We start from the raw sequence: 17,404 nt of genomic DNA on the forward strand, positions 1-17,404 counted from the left end.
TGCATAGAAACGTGTGTGGGAGACAGAGTGTGTCCGTGTATCCATGTGTGTGTGTGTCTGTATGTGTGAGAGAGTGAGAGTATATCTTTGTAAGTTGTGTGTGTGTGTGCGTGCATGCGTGTGTGCGAGATCTCGCGGTCCCATCGCTCATGTGCGGCTCGATTAGCCCCACGTGCCTCGTTCGTCAGACGTGGAGTCAGAGCAGATGGTTGGTGATGCTGTGTTACCATGCTGCTGCGCTATGTAACGCTATTCTAATTGAAACATCAATATAGCCGCGTCAATACGGTAGAGGTACTTCACAGCAGTACCATGGTAAACTGGGAGAAAGATCTTATGTTCACGAACCACATCTTGGGAAATCAACTTTTTGATCATATTTTTTTGTTTTGATAAATGTTTTGATACTCTTGTTAAAATCAAACGGGCTAGGCCTACCTTCATGTTACTGTTATCAAGTGTGTAGATGGTTGTCTTAGACCTCACCTTAATAAAACGATGTATCTCACTCCTCTATGCCCAATGTGTGATTGTATTGTCTTATATGAGAACCTATACAACCGTGTCCCTGCATTACAAGCGTGAATTTGGGTCCTGAAAACATTGAGGACTTGAGCCAACCAATTATTTGTTTCTTTGTCAGTGTGAATATTTTATGAATTGATAAAAGGTTGAGAGTGCTCAAATTGCTATTATCTGGATTATCACGTGGTTATTTGAGATCAGTGGAGGACAGGGAGAAATTAGACAGCTGAAATGTAATTTGTTGTTTGTCCAGCCCAATGAGGAATGACACAGTCAGTTAATGAGAATGTAATTCATTTCCTGAGCTGAATTCACACTTCCATGAAGTAAAAACACAAATGTAACTTTCATAAACCTTTACAACTTTGGCAGCAAGAGTCAAAATAGGAGGTGGTTATTGAGAATTGTGCAGAATTATTTATTTTCTAAACAAAAACGTTTTTGTGTAAGAGCGTGAGAATGCATTTTACTCACGAACCTCATCCTCCTCTTTAAGGCTATGTAGAAAATGTGTCTCTCTTGCTCACACGTTTAGGCAAATGTAAACACACAGATCCCATAGTTTTCTAAACAGTCTCTGTTGGACCAGGGCTGAGAGATGCTGTTTCAACCGTGCCCCTTGCCCTCACTGGCCGGTGCCCCTGCCCATGGTCTGCCCTGCTGGTTCGGAGAAGATCCATAAGGTGCATCTCTCCAACGTCCACGGCGACATCACGCAATAGCGGTGTCCTTTTCTGAGGTGGTGAGGACCTGGTGACACCGCCCACACTGTCACGGAGTTTATGCATCATCCCAGGAGGCTCCACCCCCACCACTGGTCCTGCCCCCAGGAAGTTCCGCAGGGCAATGTCTGCCCATCTTAACTGGAAGAGACAAACAAACAGCAAACTCAAACATGATGGCAGAAATAACACACACAAAACACAATGAGCTATATTGTGGATAATTAACCCAGCCCATGCAGACAACTACAAATAGACAGAAGACAGCGCACACACAAGAAATACTGTATTATCTCTGGTAGTCAGTCACCTGTGGAGACTGATTCCCTGTAATGGACTTATAGAGAAACCAGTTGGTCTTCACTTTATCCCTGAGAGTGTTCCACATGAGCTTTAGGTGGGAGTGGAGGTCTGCTCCGTCGGTATCATCCAGATCCAGAGAATTGAAGGACTGCACCGGATGTATAACCAGTTCGGAATTCTAAAAGAGAAAAAAATAGACACATCCCAAACATGAGACATGGTGGTAAATGAATGAAAGAAATTCAGAATCCAGGGAGATCTTACTGACATGTTTCAATAGAATAGAATAAAGTGCTCTTCAAACACTCACATAAACTCTTAAGTGCCCAGAAGCATTTCAGTTCCTTCTTAACGTCATTTGGGAGAATAAAACCCCAGCAGGGCATATGAACAACTGCAAAACCATAAAAATCACAGAGAGCAAATAACCTAGAGAACTACAGTAAATGTAAATCATACCTTGTTTTTGGAATAGTAGAAAATATGTGTCCAATATACAGTGGTGTAAAGTACTTAAGTAAAAATACTTTAAAGTACTACCTAAGTAGTTTTTTGGGGGGTATCTGTACTTTACTTTACTGTGTATAATTTTGACAACTTTTACTTCACTACATTCCTAAAGAAAATAAATGTACTTTTTACTCCATACGTTTTCCATGACACCCAAAAGTACTCGTTACATTTTGAATGCTTAGCAGGACAAGAAAATGGTCTAATTTTACACACTTATCAAGAGAACATCCCTGGTCATCCCTACTGCCTCTGATCTGACAGGCTCACTAAACACATGCTTCGTTTGTAAATGATGTCAGAGTGTGCAACTGGCTATCTGTAAATGAATAAAAAACTAGAAAATGTGTCCATCTGCTTTGCTTAATATAAGGAATTTAAAAGGATTTATACTTGTACTTTTACTTTTGATACTTAAGCATATTTTAGCAATTACATTTACTTTGATAGTTGAGTATATTTAAAACCAAATACTTTTAGAGTTTTACTGAAGCAGTATTTTAATGGATGACTTTCACTTTCACTTGAGTAATTTTCTATTACGGTATCTTTTACTTTTACTCAAGTATGACAATTGGGTACTTTTCCTCCACTGCCAAAATAGTCTAAATAGACTGACAGGGGGGAAATAAAACTGAAAATAAAATCATAGGAATGTTTGAACTTTAAAGTCAAGCACATCACTCCCATCTGAGATATTAGTTTAGAGATCATCTCTTGTGATTTAAAAATGAAAATCTGTCGGCAAAGGTTGGTGAATGTGATATTTGGGTAAAACAAATATGTTGTTGAGGTGGAGGATTTGAACCGGAAAGTTCATAGTGGGTCTGTAGTGGGGAGGCACTGAATCTGCTGATTCCGCTAGTTCACATTTAGCCACATATGTTCATTCAACTAGAAATGGTTATTTTTACCTAAAGAAAAACACAGTGGACCTAGTTACACACAGCGCTTTACACATGCAATGATTTCAACATACATATTTGAAATACATACATTGTGCATTTATACAGTAATTATTATTCAACATGTTCTCACCTGGGATTTGAACTCACAACCTCTTGGTTCACGGCATGCTGATCTTCTTGCTACACCACCATGTCTGTGTCAATTATCACTTCATCTGACTATTCTCTCGTCATTGGTTTGGCTTAATTATTTAAGCAATTGCAGGTTTTTCTGTATAGTTGTCTAATATCGGCGGGGCATATTACTCTGTTTTTAATGTTACTCCTTAATCACTATGATAAATCAAATAAAAAATGATTGAGTGTACATTTTACAGAGCTGAGATTTACTTTGACGTGCAAAGTGTAGCAATACAGGTGAAATCAGTTATTGACGCAGACATGGTGACGTAGCAGGAATATTGGAAGGCTGTGAACCAAGAGGTGGTGAGTTCAAATCCCACGTGAGGACATGTTGAATACTAATTACTGTATAAATGAACATGCACAATGTAGTTGTTGTATGTAAGTTGAAAACCTTGTATGTTAAAAGCACTGTGTGTGCCTCCCGATTAGCGCAGTGGTCTAAGGCACTCACTTGCAGTACTCGCTGTACCACTAGAGTTCCAGGCTCTGTCGCAACTGGGAGACGCATGGAGGGGCGCACAATTGTCTGGGTTAGGGGGGGGTTTGGCTGGCAGGGATGTCCTTGTTCCATTGCGCTCTAGCGATTCCTGTGGCGGGCCGGGGTGCAGTGCATGCTGACACGGTCAACAGGTGTACAGTGTTTCCTCCGACACATTGGTGCTTCTGGGTTAAGCGGGCATTGTGTCAAGAAGCAGTGCAGCGTGGCTGGGTTGTGTTTTGGAGGACGCACGGCTCTCGACCTTCGCCTCTCCTGAGTCCGTGAGGGAATTGCAGTGATGGGACAAGACTGTAACTACCAATTGGATACCATGAAATTGGGGTGAATAAGGGGTAAAAAAAGATAGATAAAAAAAGCACCGTGTGTAACTAACTGTACTGAACAAAATTATAAATGCAACATGTAAAGTGTTGGTTTCATGAGCTGAAATAGAAGGTCCCAGAAATGTTCCAAATGCACAAAAATGGTATTTCTCTAAAATGTTGTGCACAATTTTGCTTACATCCCTGTTAGTGCAAACAAAATGCCACAGAAGTCTCAAGTTTTGAAGAAGCGTATTGACTACAGGAATGTCCACCAGAGCTGTTGCCGGAGAATTTGTCAATTTCGTGTCTGCAAGCAGTTTGCTGATGTCAACATTGTGAAGCGAGTGACCCATTGTGGCAGTGGGGTTATGGTATGGGCAGGCATAAGCTACGGACAACAAACACAATTGCATTTGATCGATGGCAATTTGAATGCACAGAGACACTGTGACGAGATCCTGAGGCCCGTTGTCGTGCCATTCATCCGCCGCCATCACCTCATGTCTCAGCATCTGCATTTCAAGGATCTGTACACAATTCCTGGAAGCTGAAAACGTCCCAGTTCTTCCATGGCCTGCATACTCACCAGACACGTCACCCATTGAGCATGTTTGGGATGCTCTGGAACGACCTGTACGACAGCGTGTTCCAGTTCCCACCAATATCCAGCAACTTCGCACAGCCATTGAAGAGGAGTGGGACAACATTCCACAGGCCACAATCAACAGCCTGATCAACTTCATGCTAAGGAGATGTGTCGCACTGAATTACGTAAATGGTGGTCACACCAGATACTGACTGGTTTTCTGATCCACGCCCCTACCTTTTTTTAAAGGTATCTGTGACCAACAGATGCATATCTGTATTCCTAGTCATGTCAAATCCATAGATTAGGGCCTAATTCATTCATTTTCAAACTGTAACTCAGTCAAATCTTTGAAATTGATGCATGTTGCATTAATATTTTTGTTCAGTTTAGTTCCATGGCCATTTTTTGGTAAAATTCCACACAAAAAACATCTAGTTGAATGAACATGAGAGACAAAATGAGTAAACACATACTTTTATGTTGGCAGGAATTTTTGCCAAAGTTTTCTCACGTTGAAGCTAAGTTTGGGCCAACCAAAACTTAATGCTCACTTAAAATCATGTAACTTAATAATATCTAGTTGAAACAACGAGATTTGACCTTTGACTGGGTTTTCAAGATTAGTAAAGGCCCCCCAAAAAACCTCTACATACTTTCTTTCACTCTTCCTTCAAATCTCCCCCCCCCCCCCCCACACACACTCTCCTCACACTAATTTCCCCAATAGATGAAACCTACAGCAGTCTTAGCTTGGCATATCTCTCTCTGTCCAGAGAAGAAGAGCCATTCGAGGAAGCCCGACAGAGATGTTTCTGAGAACCGTCCCTCCCCCACTGTCACAATGGGACAGTAGAGGTCCCCTCCCTAATGGATCAAACAAAGGACATCATTTTGTAGGCCAAGTCTTTTTCTGAGCCCCCTCTCCTCAGCTCCGCATACCAATCCAATACAGCCCGAGGAGAAAACCTCAGCGCTAGCGTTCGGGCCGGGGGTTAGAAGGTCTGTTTACTCTCCGTCAAGCATCGATTTATCCTTTCCTCCAATTGATTTCTCCTCCACGCCTCTGCGATCCATTCAGATCTGCCTCTGCCCTCCAGGAAACACATAGTCTTCCCAAGTGAACAGGCCCACAACGTAGCCTAACACTGACACAGCTCCTCTAGGACACAGATAGACAACATGGGCCATCTACACTGGCTGACTATCTACGACGTACACTACCGTTCAAAAGTTTGGGGTCACTTTGAAATGTCCTTGTTTTTGAAAGAAAAGCACATTATTTGTCCACTAAAATAACATAAAATTGATCAGAAATACAGTGTAAACATTGTTAATGTTGTAAATGACTATTGTAGCTGGAAACAGCAGATTTTTTTAATGGAATATCTACATAGGTGTACAGAGGCCCATTATCAGCAACCATCACTCCTGTGTTCCAATGGCACGTTGTGTTAGCTAATCCAAGTTTATCATTTTAAAAGGCTAATTGATCATTAGAAAACCCTTTTGCAATTATGTTAGCACTGCTGAAAACTGTTGTCCTGATTAAAGAAGCAATAAGACTGGCCTTCTTTAGACTAGTTGAGTATCTGGAGCATCAGGTTCGATTACAGACTCAAAATGGCTAGAAACAAATAACTTTCTTCTGAAACTCGTCAGTCTATTCTTGTTCTGAGAAATGAAGGCTATTCCATGCGAGAAATTGCCAAGAAACTAAAGATCTCGTACAACGCTGTGTACTACTCCCTTCACAGAACAGCGCAAACTGACTCTAACCAGAATAGAAAGAGGAGTGGGAGGCCCCGGTGCAAGAGAACAAGCACATTAGTGTCTAGTTTGAGAAACAGACGCCTTACAAGTTCTCAACTGGCAGCTTCATTAATTAGTACCTGAAAAACACCCGTCTCAACATCAACGGTGAAGAGTTGACTTAAACCTAAGGTTGTCTCCCACTGTGACTACCTACCTACAGAAAGGCATGAAAGCGGTAAAGACATCTGGTAAAGCGTTGGGCCAGTAACCGAAAAGTTGCTGGTTTTGAATCCCTGAGCGGGCAAGGTCCCTTGAGCAAGACAGTTAACCCCCAACAACAACTGCTCCCTGGGCGCTGATGACGTCGATTAAGGCAGCCCCCCGCACCTCTCTGATTCAGAGGGGTTGAGTTGAATGCGTTCAATTGTACAACTGACTAGGTATCCCCGTTCAAGTACATTGCCTTAGCATTTTCATTGAATAATAAACAGTGTAATCAGTGGCCTAATACTATAATGTATATGTAGTAAATTATGGTAATCACGAACCACCAACATACAGAACAACATTCAAAGTGAGGTAACACACACACACACACACGCAGTTGTTTGAAAGCCATTCTTCACTCTGCCAACGTGAGCGACGCCTGGCACATCCTTACACCTGAAGTTGATCAATGCAGATTTGTCCAGGGGAAATTGAAATCCATAGGAAATTAGGTGACGCCAGTGATTTATTGTAATAGTAAATCAATGTGTGTGATGCGTGTGTGTATAGTTAACACACTTGTAGAACAGTGTGCACGAGTGTGTGTGTGTGTGTGTGTGTGTGTGTGTGTGTGTGTGTGTGTGTGTGTGTGTGTGTGTGTGTGTGTGTGTGTGTGTGTGTGTGTGTGTGTGTGTGCGAGAGTGATTGTACGTATGTGCCAGTGTGTGCAAATGTGTGTGTGTGCCTGTGGTGCAGTATACCTTGCGTTGGCGCGGGACGGGGATGTCATCAGTGCCCACCTTCCTGTCTCTCTCTAGCTCAAAGGCCCTCTGGATCAGGTCCTGAGGTGGGTACCTGTCCCGAACATACAACCCCGCCCGAGGGACATGGTGGTATGCCCCCATGGACAAAAAACTCTGCAGGGGCTCTTCTAAGAGAGTGGGGGGGAAATGAACATCATTATGTTATATGTGTGCTTTGTGCGTGAGTGAGAGAGATAGCATGGTTGTGTGCGTGCCTATAAAATAAACACACAAACATACATATGTGCAAGAACGTATGTTATGCGTACATGCATAAGACTAAAGGGTACAGGGTATGAGACTGATTGTCTGTATGTATATGAACGCGACAGACGCTGGAGATTGTGTGAACCCAGTTAAAGATTCGGCCGTTGCTGTTCTCAGGTGCACCGCTCTATCCTGGCTTGTTTTGTCCAGATTTAATTGCTTTTTATTGGGAAAAAAGAAGACAAGAAGACGTGCCCGAACGGCGGAGGCCGCGTCTAATGGAGAGGGTGTAACTGTGAATGGAGACATTCATCTGGAGACGTGGCCCACGAATCGCTCTGCACAATGCCCAGCGCCCAGGATGCTCAGATCACCATTGCTCACACACACACACACATTCACACAAACGCGCACACACAAGTGCGCACGCAGGCAGACAGACACACGCCTGACGCAGCGCACACACGCACATACGGATGCTCAGATCACCACTGTTCACGGGAGGAGGGTAATCACACCTCCACAGAGACAGAGAGAGCAGGGAGGGGAGAGGGGGGAGGAGGAGAAGACAGAGACAGGAGGAGGAGGAGAGGAGCTGGAGGGAAGGAGAAGAGGAAGGCAGACTAGAAGAGGAGGAGGGGGAGAATGATAGAAGAGGCTTGAGAGACAGGGGAGGACTAGATAAGAAGAGAGGGGAGAGTGGTGAAATTGATGTTTCCTACCATTTGATTTGGGTGAGAGAACCCAGGAGGCACATCAGATAGAGAGCCAGTGCCTATACACACAAGCACACGTACAAACACTCACACACCCAACCAAGAATAACATAACGGACTCAAGACTAACAGACACAAAAAAACACATACAGTAGCCTATTTTACAAACAGGCAAAGAACAACAAACATTTAAACAGCTTATAAATGCAGTAAACCAACAAACTGTAAAGCCCCCCCCCCCCCACACACACACACAAGCGCAGATCTGCTACTATAGAGGAACATCAGGGACAAACAACTCAATTAAACACACCGTCCCTGTTCAATTACTGCCACATAATCACAGCAATTGACTTTCACTTACAGCACACAACATGCACAGGAGTGAAACACACCAGAAACACACAGACAGCACAACCACAAAGACAGCACCTCGCTGGTTTCATCCTGCACATGGATGTATGCAGCTACATACCTGCTGTCTTAATGCAGCAGCATACTATACAGAGGGAAAACACACACACACACACACACACACACACACACACACACACACACACACACACACACACACACACACACACACACACACACACACACACACACACACACACACACACACACACACACACACACACACGGCTATTTTGAGTGGCACTGACTAATAGTTAACTATACCTAATGATGGCCTACTGTAGCATCTTTAACACCAGAAATCTCATCGAGAGGTTTTGGCTTAGCTGTTGGACCTACAGGCACAGGGTTCCAGATTCGAGTCCCACTTAGGAAATCCCACAAATTCACTGCAAAATTGCAATTCTATGATATCGTTGGTGATGGAATTGACCACTTCATGTTCTTTTGGCGTCTCAATGGCCACAACCACAGTGTTATTCCTGTAGGTCCTGACAAGCACACCACGCCTGGCCACAACCTCTCTCTGTCTCTCTCTCTCTCTCTCTCTCTCTCTCTCTCTCTCTCTCTCTCTCTCTCTCTCTCTCTCTCTCTCTCTCTCTGTCTCTGTCTCTGTCTCTGTCTCTGTCTCTGTCTCTGTCTCTGTCTCTGTCTCTGTCTCTGTCTCTGTCTCTGTCTCTGTCTCTCTCTGTCTCTGTCTCTGTCTGTCTCTCTCTCTCTCTCTTTCTTTAATACCCTTCTAATACACTGGTTTTTCTGATATTGGATAGAGATGTGTGTGTGTTTTGTGAGTATCTGTGTGTTTGTGTGTATGTGTTTTTGTGCAGGCAGATCGCTCAAGAATGGAGGTCTATTCATGTCCTGGGGACGTCAGGAAATACCTTCAAAATCAGCCAGTAGGGGCAACAGTGAGCGCTATTATCATCAAGGAGGCTTGGGTTTTACTAGGGTATTGTGAATGAGGGTAGCGGATGGGCATAATCCCATGACTGAATTGGAAGGTTGGTGTTTGATCCCATTGCTGGACACTCATTTTTAATTGTTTTGATTTAACCTTATCCCAAACCTTAACCCTTACCTTAACCATTCGGAATGACTGCCTAAACGTAACGTTTTAACCCTATCAAAAAGCTTAACCTTCTAAATTTGATGTTTGGAGCAACTTCGAAATTTGACGTTTTGAGAAACGTGGATAAATGTCTAATTCTGCAGTGAGACGGAGAGCTTGTTGTCTTTGCGTTCCCAGTTCAAAGTGTGTCTTTCACACGGACAGCAGATGGACTAACAGCATGAACTACAACTAGATCCAGGCTTGAAGAGATGGATAGAGAGAGTGGGGAGGGAGGGAGGAAGAGTGAGAGGGGGAACGAAAGAGGAGGTGGGCTATGAAACGGCTTACGTGTCTCTGTCACAGCACTAGCTCCTACCTCTTAATAAACACGGCCCCTGGTCTGCCCGGCCTGGTGTGTGTGTGTGTGTGTGTGTGTGTGTGTGTGTGTGTGTGTGTGTGTGTGTGTGTGTGTGTGTGTGTGTGTGTGTGTGTGTGTGTGTGTGTGTGTGTGTGTGTGTGTGTGTGGGCACAGGGGAGCTGACACACACTGAGGAGGGGGTCACCAGGGGTCAGCCGGGGTCACTCAGTAATTACACATCAGACTTTCCCTGGTCACCACCTGCCGCCGCTGCCAAGAGAAATGACTGCAGTTATCACAGAGGGGAGGAGGGGAGAGGATGAAGAGACGAATAAGAGGGATAGAGACATACTGTCGAACTGACTTCACTACAGTTAGTGTACACAGCAGTGGGGAAATGGGAGTGGACTCACAGTTGGTACGAGGAGAGGGAGACTTTCCCGATGGGTGATATAGAGAGTAGACAGACGGATGGAAGAAAGAACGAACAGAAAAATGGAGAGACGGACGGACAGACAGACAGTGACACATACACAAACACACACACAGATGCCTCGTACCGTGCAGGCTCCTGTGTGGGTTGTAGGTGCCGTAGAGGAGAAGAGTGACACTGAGGAGGGCTCCTGCTGCCTCCTCTGAGCTAACCCTCACACAGCGGCCCACTGTCCCCTTGTTGTCTGTCACCTGGGGGCCCGGGACACAGCAGTGTTACACACACACACACACCCTGACTGTATACAGTCAAACTAATATCAACACTTTACACACAGAAACACTTAGTTAATACAGAATATATACTGAACAAAAATATAACATGCAACAATGTCAAAGATTTTACTGAGTTACAGTTCATTGAAGGAAATCAGCTAATTGTAATAAATAAATTAGCCTCTAATCTATGGATTGTACAGGACTGGGCACGGGCGCAGCCATGGGTGGGCCTGGGAGGACATAGGCCCATCCACTGGGGAGCCAGGCCTAGCCAATTCTAATGAGTTTTTCATCACAAATGGGCTTTATTACAGACAGAAATACTCCTCAAAACTTCACATTTTAGAGTGGCCTTTTATTGTCAAGGTGCACCTGTTTAATGATTATGCTGTTTAATCAGCTTCTTGATATGCCACACCTGTCAGGTGGATGGATTATCTTGGCAAAGGAGTAAAACTCACTTACATGGATGTAAACAAATTTGTGCGCAACATTTAAGAGAAATAAGCTTTTTGTGCATCTCGAAAAATGTGGGGATATTTATTTCGGCTCATGAATCATGGGACCAACACTTTACATGTTGTGTTTATATTTTAGTTTACTTTAGTTTAAGGCAGAAGTTTATATACATCTTAGCCAAATACATTTAAACTCAGTTTTTCACAATTCCTGACATTTAATCCTAGTAAAAATTCCCTGTCTTAGGTCAGTGAGGATCACCACTTTATTTTAAGAATGTGAAATGTCAGAATAATAGTAGAGAGAATTATTTATTTCAGCTTTTATTTAATTCGTCACATTCCCAGTGGGTCAGAAGTTTACATACACTCAATTAGTATTTGGTAGCATTGCCTTCAAATTGTTTAACTTGTGCCAAACGTTTCGGGTAGCCTTCCACAAGCTTCCCACAATAAGTTGGATGAATTTTGGTCCATTCCTCCTGACAGAGCTAGTGTAACTGAGTCAGGTTTGTAGGCCTCATTGCTCGCACACGCTTTTTCAGTTCTGCCCACAAATTTTCTATAGGATTGAGGTCAGGGATTTGTGATGGCCACTCCAATACCTTGACTTTCTTGTCCTTAAGCCATTTTGCCACAACTTTGGAAGTGTGCTTGGGGTCAATGTTCATTTGGAAGACCCATTTGCGACCAAGCTTTAATTTCTTGACTGATGTCTTGAGCTGTTGCTTCAATATAACCACCTAATTTTCCTACCTCATGATGCCATCTATTTTGTGAAGTGCACCAGTCCCTCCTGCAGCAAAGCACCCCCACAACATGATGCTGCCACCCCTGTGCTTCACGGTTGGGATGGTGTAGAGCAGAGCAGAGGACATTTCTCCAAAAAGTACGATCTATGTCCCCATGTGCAGTTGCAAACTGTAATCTGTTTTTTTATGGCGGTTATGGAGCAGTGGCTTCTTCCCTGCTGAGCGGCCTTTCAGGTTATGTCAATATAGGACTTGTTTTACTGTGGATATAGATACTTTCGTACCTGCTTCCTCCAGCATCTTCACAAGGTCCTTTGCTGTTGTTCTGGGATTGATTTGCACTTTTCACACCAAAGTACGTTCATCTCAAGTAGACAGAACGCGTCTCCTTCCTGAGCGGTATGCCGGCTGCGTGGTCCCATGGTGTTTATACTTGCGTACTATTGTTTGTACAGATGAGCGTGGTACCTTCAGGCGTTTGGAAATTGCTCCCAAGGATGAACCAGACTTGAGGATGTCTACAATTTATTACATTTTTTTCAGAGGTCTTGGCTGATTTCTTTTGATTTTCCCATGATGTCAAGCAAAGAGGCACTGCGTTTGGAGGTAGACCTTGAAATACATCCACAGGTACACCTCCAATTGATTCAAATTATGTCAATTAGCCTATGAGAAGCTTCTAAAGCCATGCCATCTTTTTCTGGAATTTTTCCAGCTGTTTAAAAGGCAAAGTCAACTTAGTGTATGTAAACTTCTGACCCACTGGAATTGTGATGCCATGAGTTATATGTGAAATAATCTGTCTGTAATCAATTGTAGGAAAAATGACTTGTGTCATGCACAAAGTAGATGTCCTAACCGACTTGCCAAAACTATAGTTTGTTAACAAGAAATTTGTGAAGTGGTTGAAAAACGAGTTTTAATGACTCCAACTTTAGAGTAAATAAACTTCCGACATCAACTGTATATACAGCATTTCTTTACACTATTCCGTTTGATGTCTTTACAGATTTTCTATAATCTAATCTTAATAGAACTTGTTATCTACACCGTAACACTCTGTCAATGTGTGTATAGAAAGTACGTGTAATGTCAGGTACTAGGCTCTAGGGCAACAATAAGTCAAACACTCACAAACAGTCCAACACAGTATAGCCCAGTCCATTTGTGTGGCATTGACCACACTGGCCGTGTGTTTGAATGTTGACAGTGTGTGTGTGTGCTCGTTGAGTGAGTATGTGAGGGGAACAGAGACCTTTCCCAGCAGCCCCCAGCTGAGTGCAGCATTGATTTGTTGTTGGTAAACAAACAGTGTGATGCCACAGGTGGGTCGATAGCCGGCCGTCCATGGCTGAGAGGAGAGAGAGGAGACCATGCTCTAATGTAGAGCCGGATCGCTTTCAGACACCCAACAGTTTCACAGGTGAAATGGAAACCCGAATTCCAATCAGTTCAATTACATTTCAATTTGAATGACATTACATTCTATTCAATTCACTTTAATTTTCTTGACAGGGCACTTCATGTGTGACTTTATGCGAAAACATACTATAACATCACGACCATACATTGTGCGTATATGGAACTATGATTGATGATTTATAGGTGATGATCAGTATGTCTGATTGGTTTGATTGTCTGTCTGTGTCTAACAAGAGATTCTTTGTTGGATTTGCTTTAAATATCAATTGTCTTAATCCCCTGTTGTCCGTACAAAAGTAAACGAGACTAGTATTTCTACTTAATATATATATTTTTTTTATGTGAAATTGCACGTTGAGTTGTATAAGTAAGAGATAAAAAAGGAAAGGGAGAGGCAATAGAGGTGACTAGTACTTTGAGACAATACAGAGTGAGAAACAGATGGGATACGTTGTAAGAAACAAAGGCACCTAGGGCCAGATTTACGCCTTTCTTACACATGTCTTTCCTACACACCTCTCAGTAGTTGGTATTCAGACTTACCGTCTGAAGGTGCGTAATGGCCTTTGCAGGCGTGGCTCCCGTTCTGCACTGAATAAATTAAATTCAACCGCTGAAAACCCTCCCACTTGCTGGATTTTCTCATGTTGCTAAGCTATTTTCACGTCTCTTCAGAGATGTTTTATTGGGTTCAAGTCCGGGCTCTGGCTGGGCCGCTCAAGGACATTCTGAGACTTATCCCGAAGCCGCTCTTGCGTTGTCTTGGCTGTGTGCTTAGGGTCGTTGTCCTGTTGGAAGGTAAACCTTCGCCCCAGTCTGAGGTCCTGAGCGCTCTGGAGCAGGTTTTCATCAAGGATCTCTCTGTACTTTGCTCTGTTCATCTTTCCCTCAATCCTGACTAGTATCCTAGTCCCTGCAGCTGAAAAACATCCCCACAGCATGATGCTGCCACCACCATGCTTCACCGTAGGGATGGTGCAGGTTTTCCTCCAGACGTGACGCTTAGCATTCACGCCAACGAGTTCAATCTTGGTTTCATCAGACCCGAGAATCTTGATTCTCAGAGTCTGAGAGTTCTTTAGTTGCCTTTTGGCAAACTCCAAGCTGGCTGTCTTGTGCCTTTTACCGAGGAGTGGCTTCCGTCTGGCCACTCTATCATAAAGGCCTGATTGGTGGAACGCTGCAGAGATGGCTGTCCTTCTGGAAGGTTCTCCCATCTCCACAGAGGAGCTCTGGAGCTCTGTAAGCGTGACCATCGGGTTCTTGGTCATCTTACTGACCAAGGCCTTCTCCCCCGATTGCTCAGTTTGGCCTGGCAGTCAGCTCTAGGAAGAGTTTTGGTGGTTCCAAACTTCTTCCATTTAAGAATGATTGAGGCCACTGTGTTCTTGGGACCTTCAATGCTGCAGAAATGTTTTGGTACCCTTCCCCACATCTGTGCCTCGACACAATCCTGTCTCGGAGCTCTACGGACAATTCCTTCGTCGTCATGGCTTTTTCCCTCATGGTCAGCTGTGGGACCTTATATAGACAGGTGTGTGCCTTTCCAATTCATGTCCCAATCAATTTAATTTACCACAGGTGGACTCCAATCAAGTTGTAGAAACATCTCAAGGATGATCAGTGGAAAGAGGATGCACCGGAGCTCAATTTCGTGTCTCATAGCAAAGGGTCAGATTACTTATGTAAATAAGGTATTTCTGATTATTATTTTTAATAAATGTGCAAAAATATCTAAAAACCTGTTTTTGTTTTGTCATTACGGGGTATTGTTTGTAGATTGATGAGGAAAACATTACATTTGATCAATTTTAGAATAAGGCTGTAAAGTCACAAAATGTGGAAAAAGTGAAGGGGTGTGAATGCACTGTATCTTAAGCCACCCCTTTAAATACGATGTACCTTTGAGTTGGAGTTTTGTCGACAGACTCAAGCGAATATATCGAGAGAACGGGTTCAGAATATTAGGAACCAACGAAAGAAAGCCATCTAAATATATGCATATTTGTTGAGGAAAGTATTTATGAGTCCTAAAAAACAGGTTTGACAAACCTTAACGCACGAAAGAATGAAACGGTGGTTTGATTCATTCTGAATATTGCCACATTCAGTTCTTTAACCCAAGGTAATGTTGGAAGATTAGTGTACATAGAATTACAATAGGGAGAATAGTGTGCAATAGTAGGCTATACCCTCGTCTATTGCCTGCATCAACCATGGAACTGTGTAATAACACAGCCAAGTATTGTGCCATGCGTCGGGTTCCAACTGTTGTAGTTTGGTCTGCGCTTCACCCCAAAACTATTAAATTAGCCTACATGTCTTTTTTTATACTATCGACTGTTACTAATGATCCTCAGCAACAACCACATGTTCGTGACGGCTTGTGAAGAGGAAGCAAACGCAGGTAAGCTAAACAATGTAATTAAATGGAATGATAATGTAGGCTACACCAGCTAAAAGGGAACTACTCGTTAATTGGCAGTTTAATATGCGTTCTTATTAGGCCTACTGAAGGTCGATACTGATAGTGGCTAATACTGTGTTTAACATGATAACTGCACGATGGCACAGCGTTTCAGAAACTTTACCTCGGGAAAGTTGATATGTTGATGTGCTTCAGTTGATGATTTCACATTTGTCTCGAGCAATTACGAGGTAAAACATATTTAAATCAAGTGTAATATGTACATACAATTTCCTTATCCAAATTGATTACTCATTTACCTAGTTCTTATCGATAAGGACTCATAAATACTTTCCTCAACAAATATGCATATATTTAGATGGCTTTCTTTCGTTGGTTCCTAATATTCTGAACCCGTTCTCTCGATATATTCGCTTGAGTCTGTCGACTTTTCAAATTGTTCATTACAGTGCATGGAGAATGGTGATATTTCTATCGGGGGAAAATAAAGTAGATCCTCTTTCCACCTGGAACCGGTAGGTTCGCTAGACCTTGTTCATGGTTTCCTTGCGCGTAAAGGTGGTGGAATTAATATCGAATTAAGTCAAGGTCAGAATACGCCTATCTGTCGACACACCACCTTCATTCATTCCATCTCCACCCGCCCCCCAAAAATTCAGGTGAATAGCACACTATTCTCATGCTTAAGTTCAAGGTCAGAATGCGAATAGAGAGAAAAGTGCATAAAAAGGGCATTACATTCTATTTATGTGTGCTTAACTCAGGTCGGAGTGGGGAGAGATTACATATATAGAGAGGTACAGGATACATAGAGAGAAGGAGGTTAGAGATTAAGCATCAGAGATTGTAAGTGATAGACAGACCAAGATGTGGTTGATTGCTGGAGATCAAGAGAAAGACAGGGTAGGAAAGACTAAAAAGACAGAGAAGAAGAACCACGTGTGAGTGAAAGACAGGGTTAGAGAACGTTTGAGTGTGAAAAAAGAGGAAGCGTAAGACAGAGAGAAAGAGGGATATACGTACAGTTGAAGTCGGAAGTTTACATACACCTTAGCCAAATACATTTAAACTGTATGTAATCCTAGTAAAAATTCCCTGTCTTAGGTCAGTTAGGATCACCACTTTATTTTAAGAATGTGAAATGTCAGAATAATAGTAAAGAGAATGATTTATTTCAGTTTTTTATTTCTTTCACCACATTCCCAGTGGGTTAGAAGTTTATATAGACTCAATTAGTATATGATAGCATTGCCTTTAACTTGTTTAACTTGGGTCAAACGTTGCGGGTAGCCTTCCACAAGCTTCCCACAATAAGTTGGGTGAATTTTTGTCCCTTTCTCCTGACAGAGCTGGTGTAACTGAGTCAGGTTTGTAGGCCTACTTGCTCACACACGCTTTTTCAGTTCTGCCCACACATTTTCTATAGGATTGAGGTCAGGGCTTTGTGATGGCCACTCCAATACCTTGACTTTGTTGTCCTTAAGCCATTTTGCCACAACTTTGGAAGTGTGCTTGGGGTCATTGTCCATTTGGAAGACCCATCTGCGACCAAGCTTTAACTTCCTGACTGATGTCTTG

General features: G+C 42.9%; 1 protein-coding gene across 1 annotated transcript in view; it reads right to left on the reverse strand.

The window, feature by feature from the left end:
• Positions 1–802: 802 nt before the first annotated feature.
• LOC129837324 (PC3-like endoprotease variant B) overlaps positions 803–17,404 on the reverse strand; it is a 153,112-nt gene continuing 136,510 nt past the window's right edge. Inside the window, exons 17-20 of the mRNA XM_055903396.1 lie at positions 10,616–10,739; positions 7,268–7,437; positions 1,558–1,728; positions 803–1,388 (exon numbers count right to left, since the gene is read on the reverse strand). Coding sequence (XP_055759371.1) covers positions 1,092–1,388; positions 1,558–1,728; positions 7,268–7,437; positions 10,616–10,739 — 762 coding nt within the window. The 3' untranslated portion in view covers positions 803–1,091. The remainder of the gene's footprint in view (positions 1,389–1,557; positions 1,729–7,267; positions 7,438–10,615; positions 10,740–17,404) is intronic.

The sequence above is a fragment of the Salvelinus fontinalis genome, chromosome 38 (assembly GCF_029448725.1).
Source record: "Salvelinus fontinalis isolate EN_2023a chromosome 38, ASM2944872v1, whole genome shotgun sequence".
NCBI lineage: Eukaryota > Metazoa > Chordata > Actinopteri > Salmoniformes > Salmonidae > Salvelinus > Salvelinus fontinalis.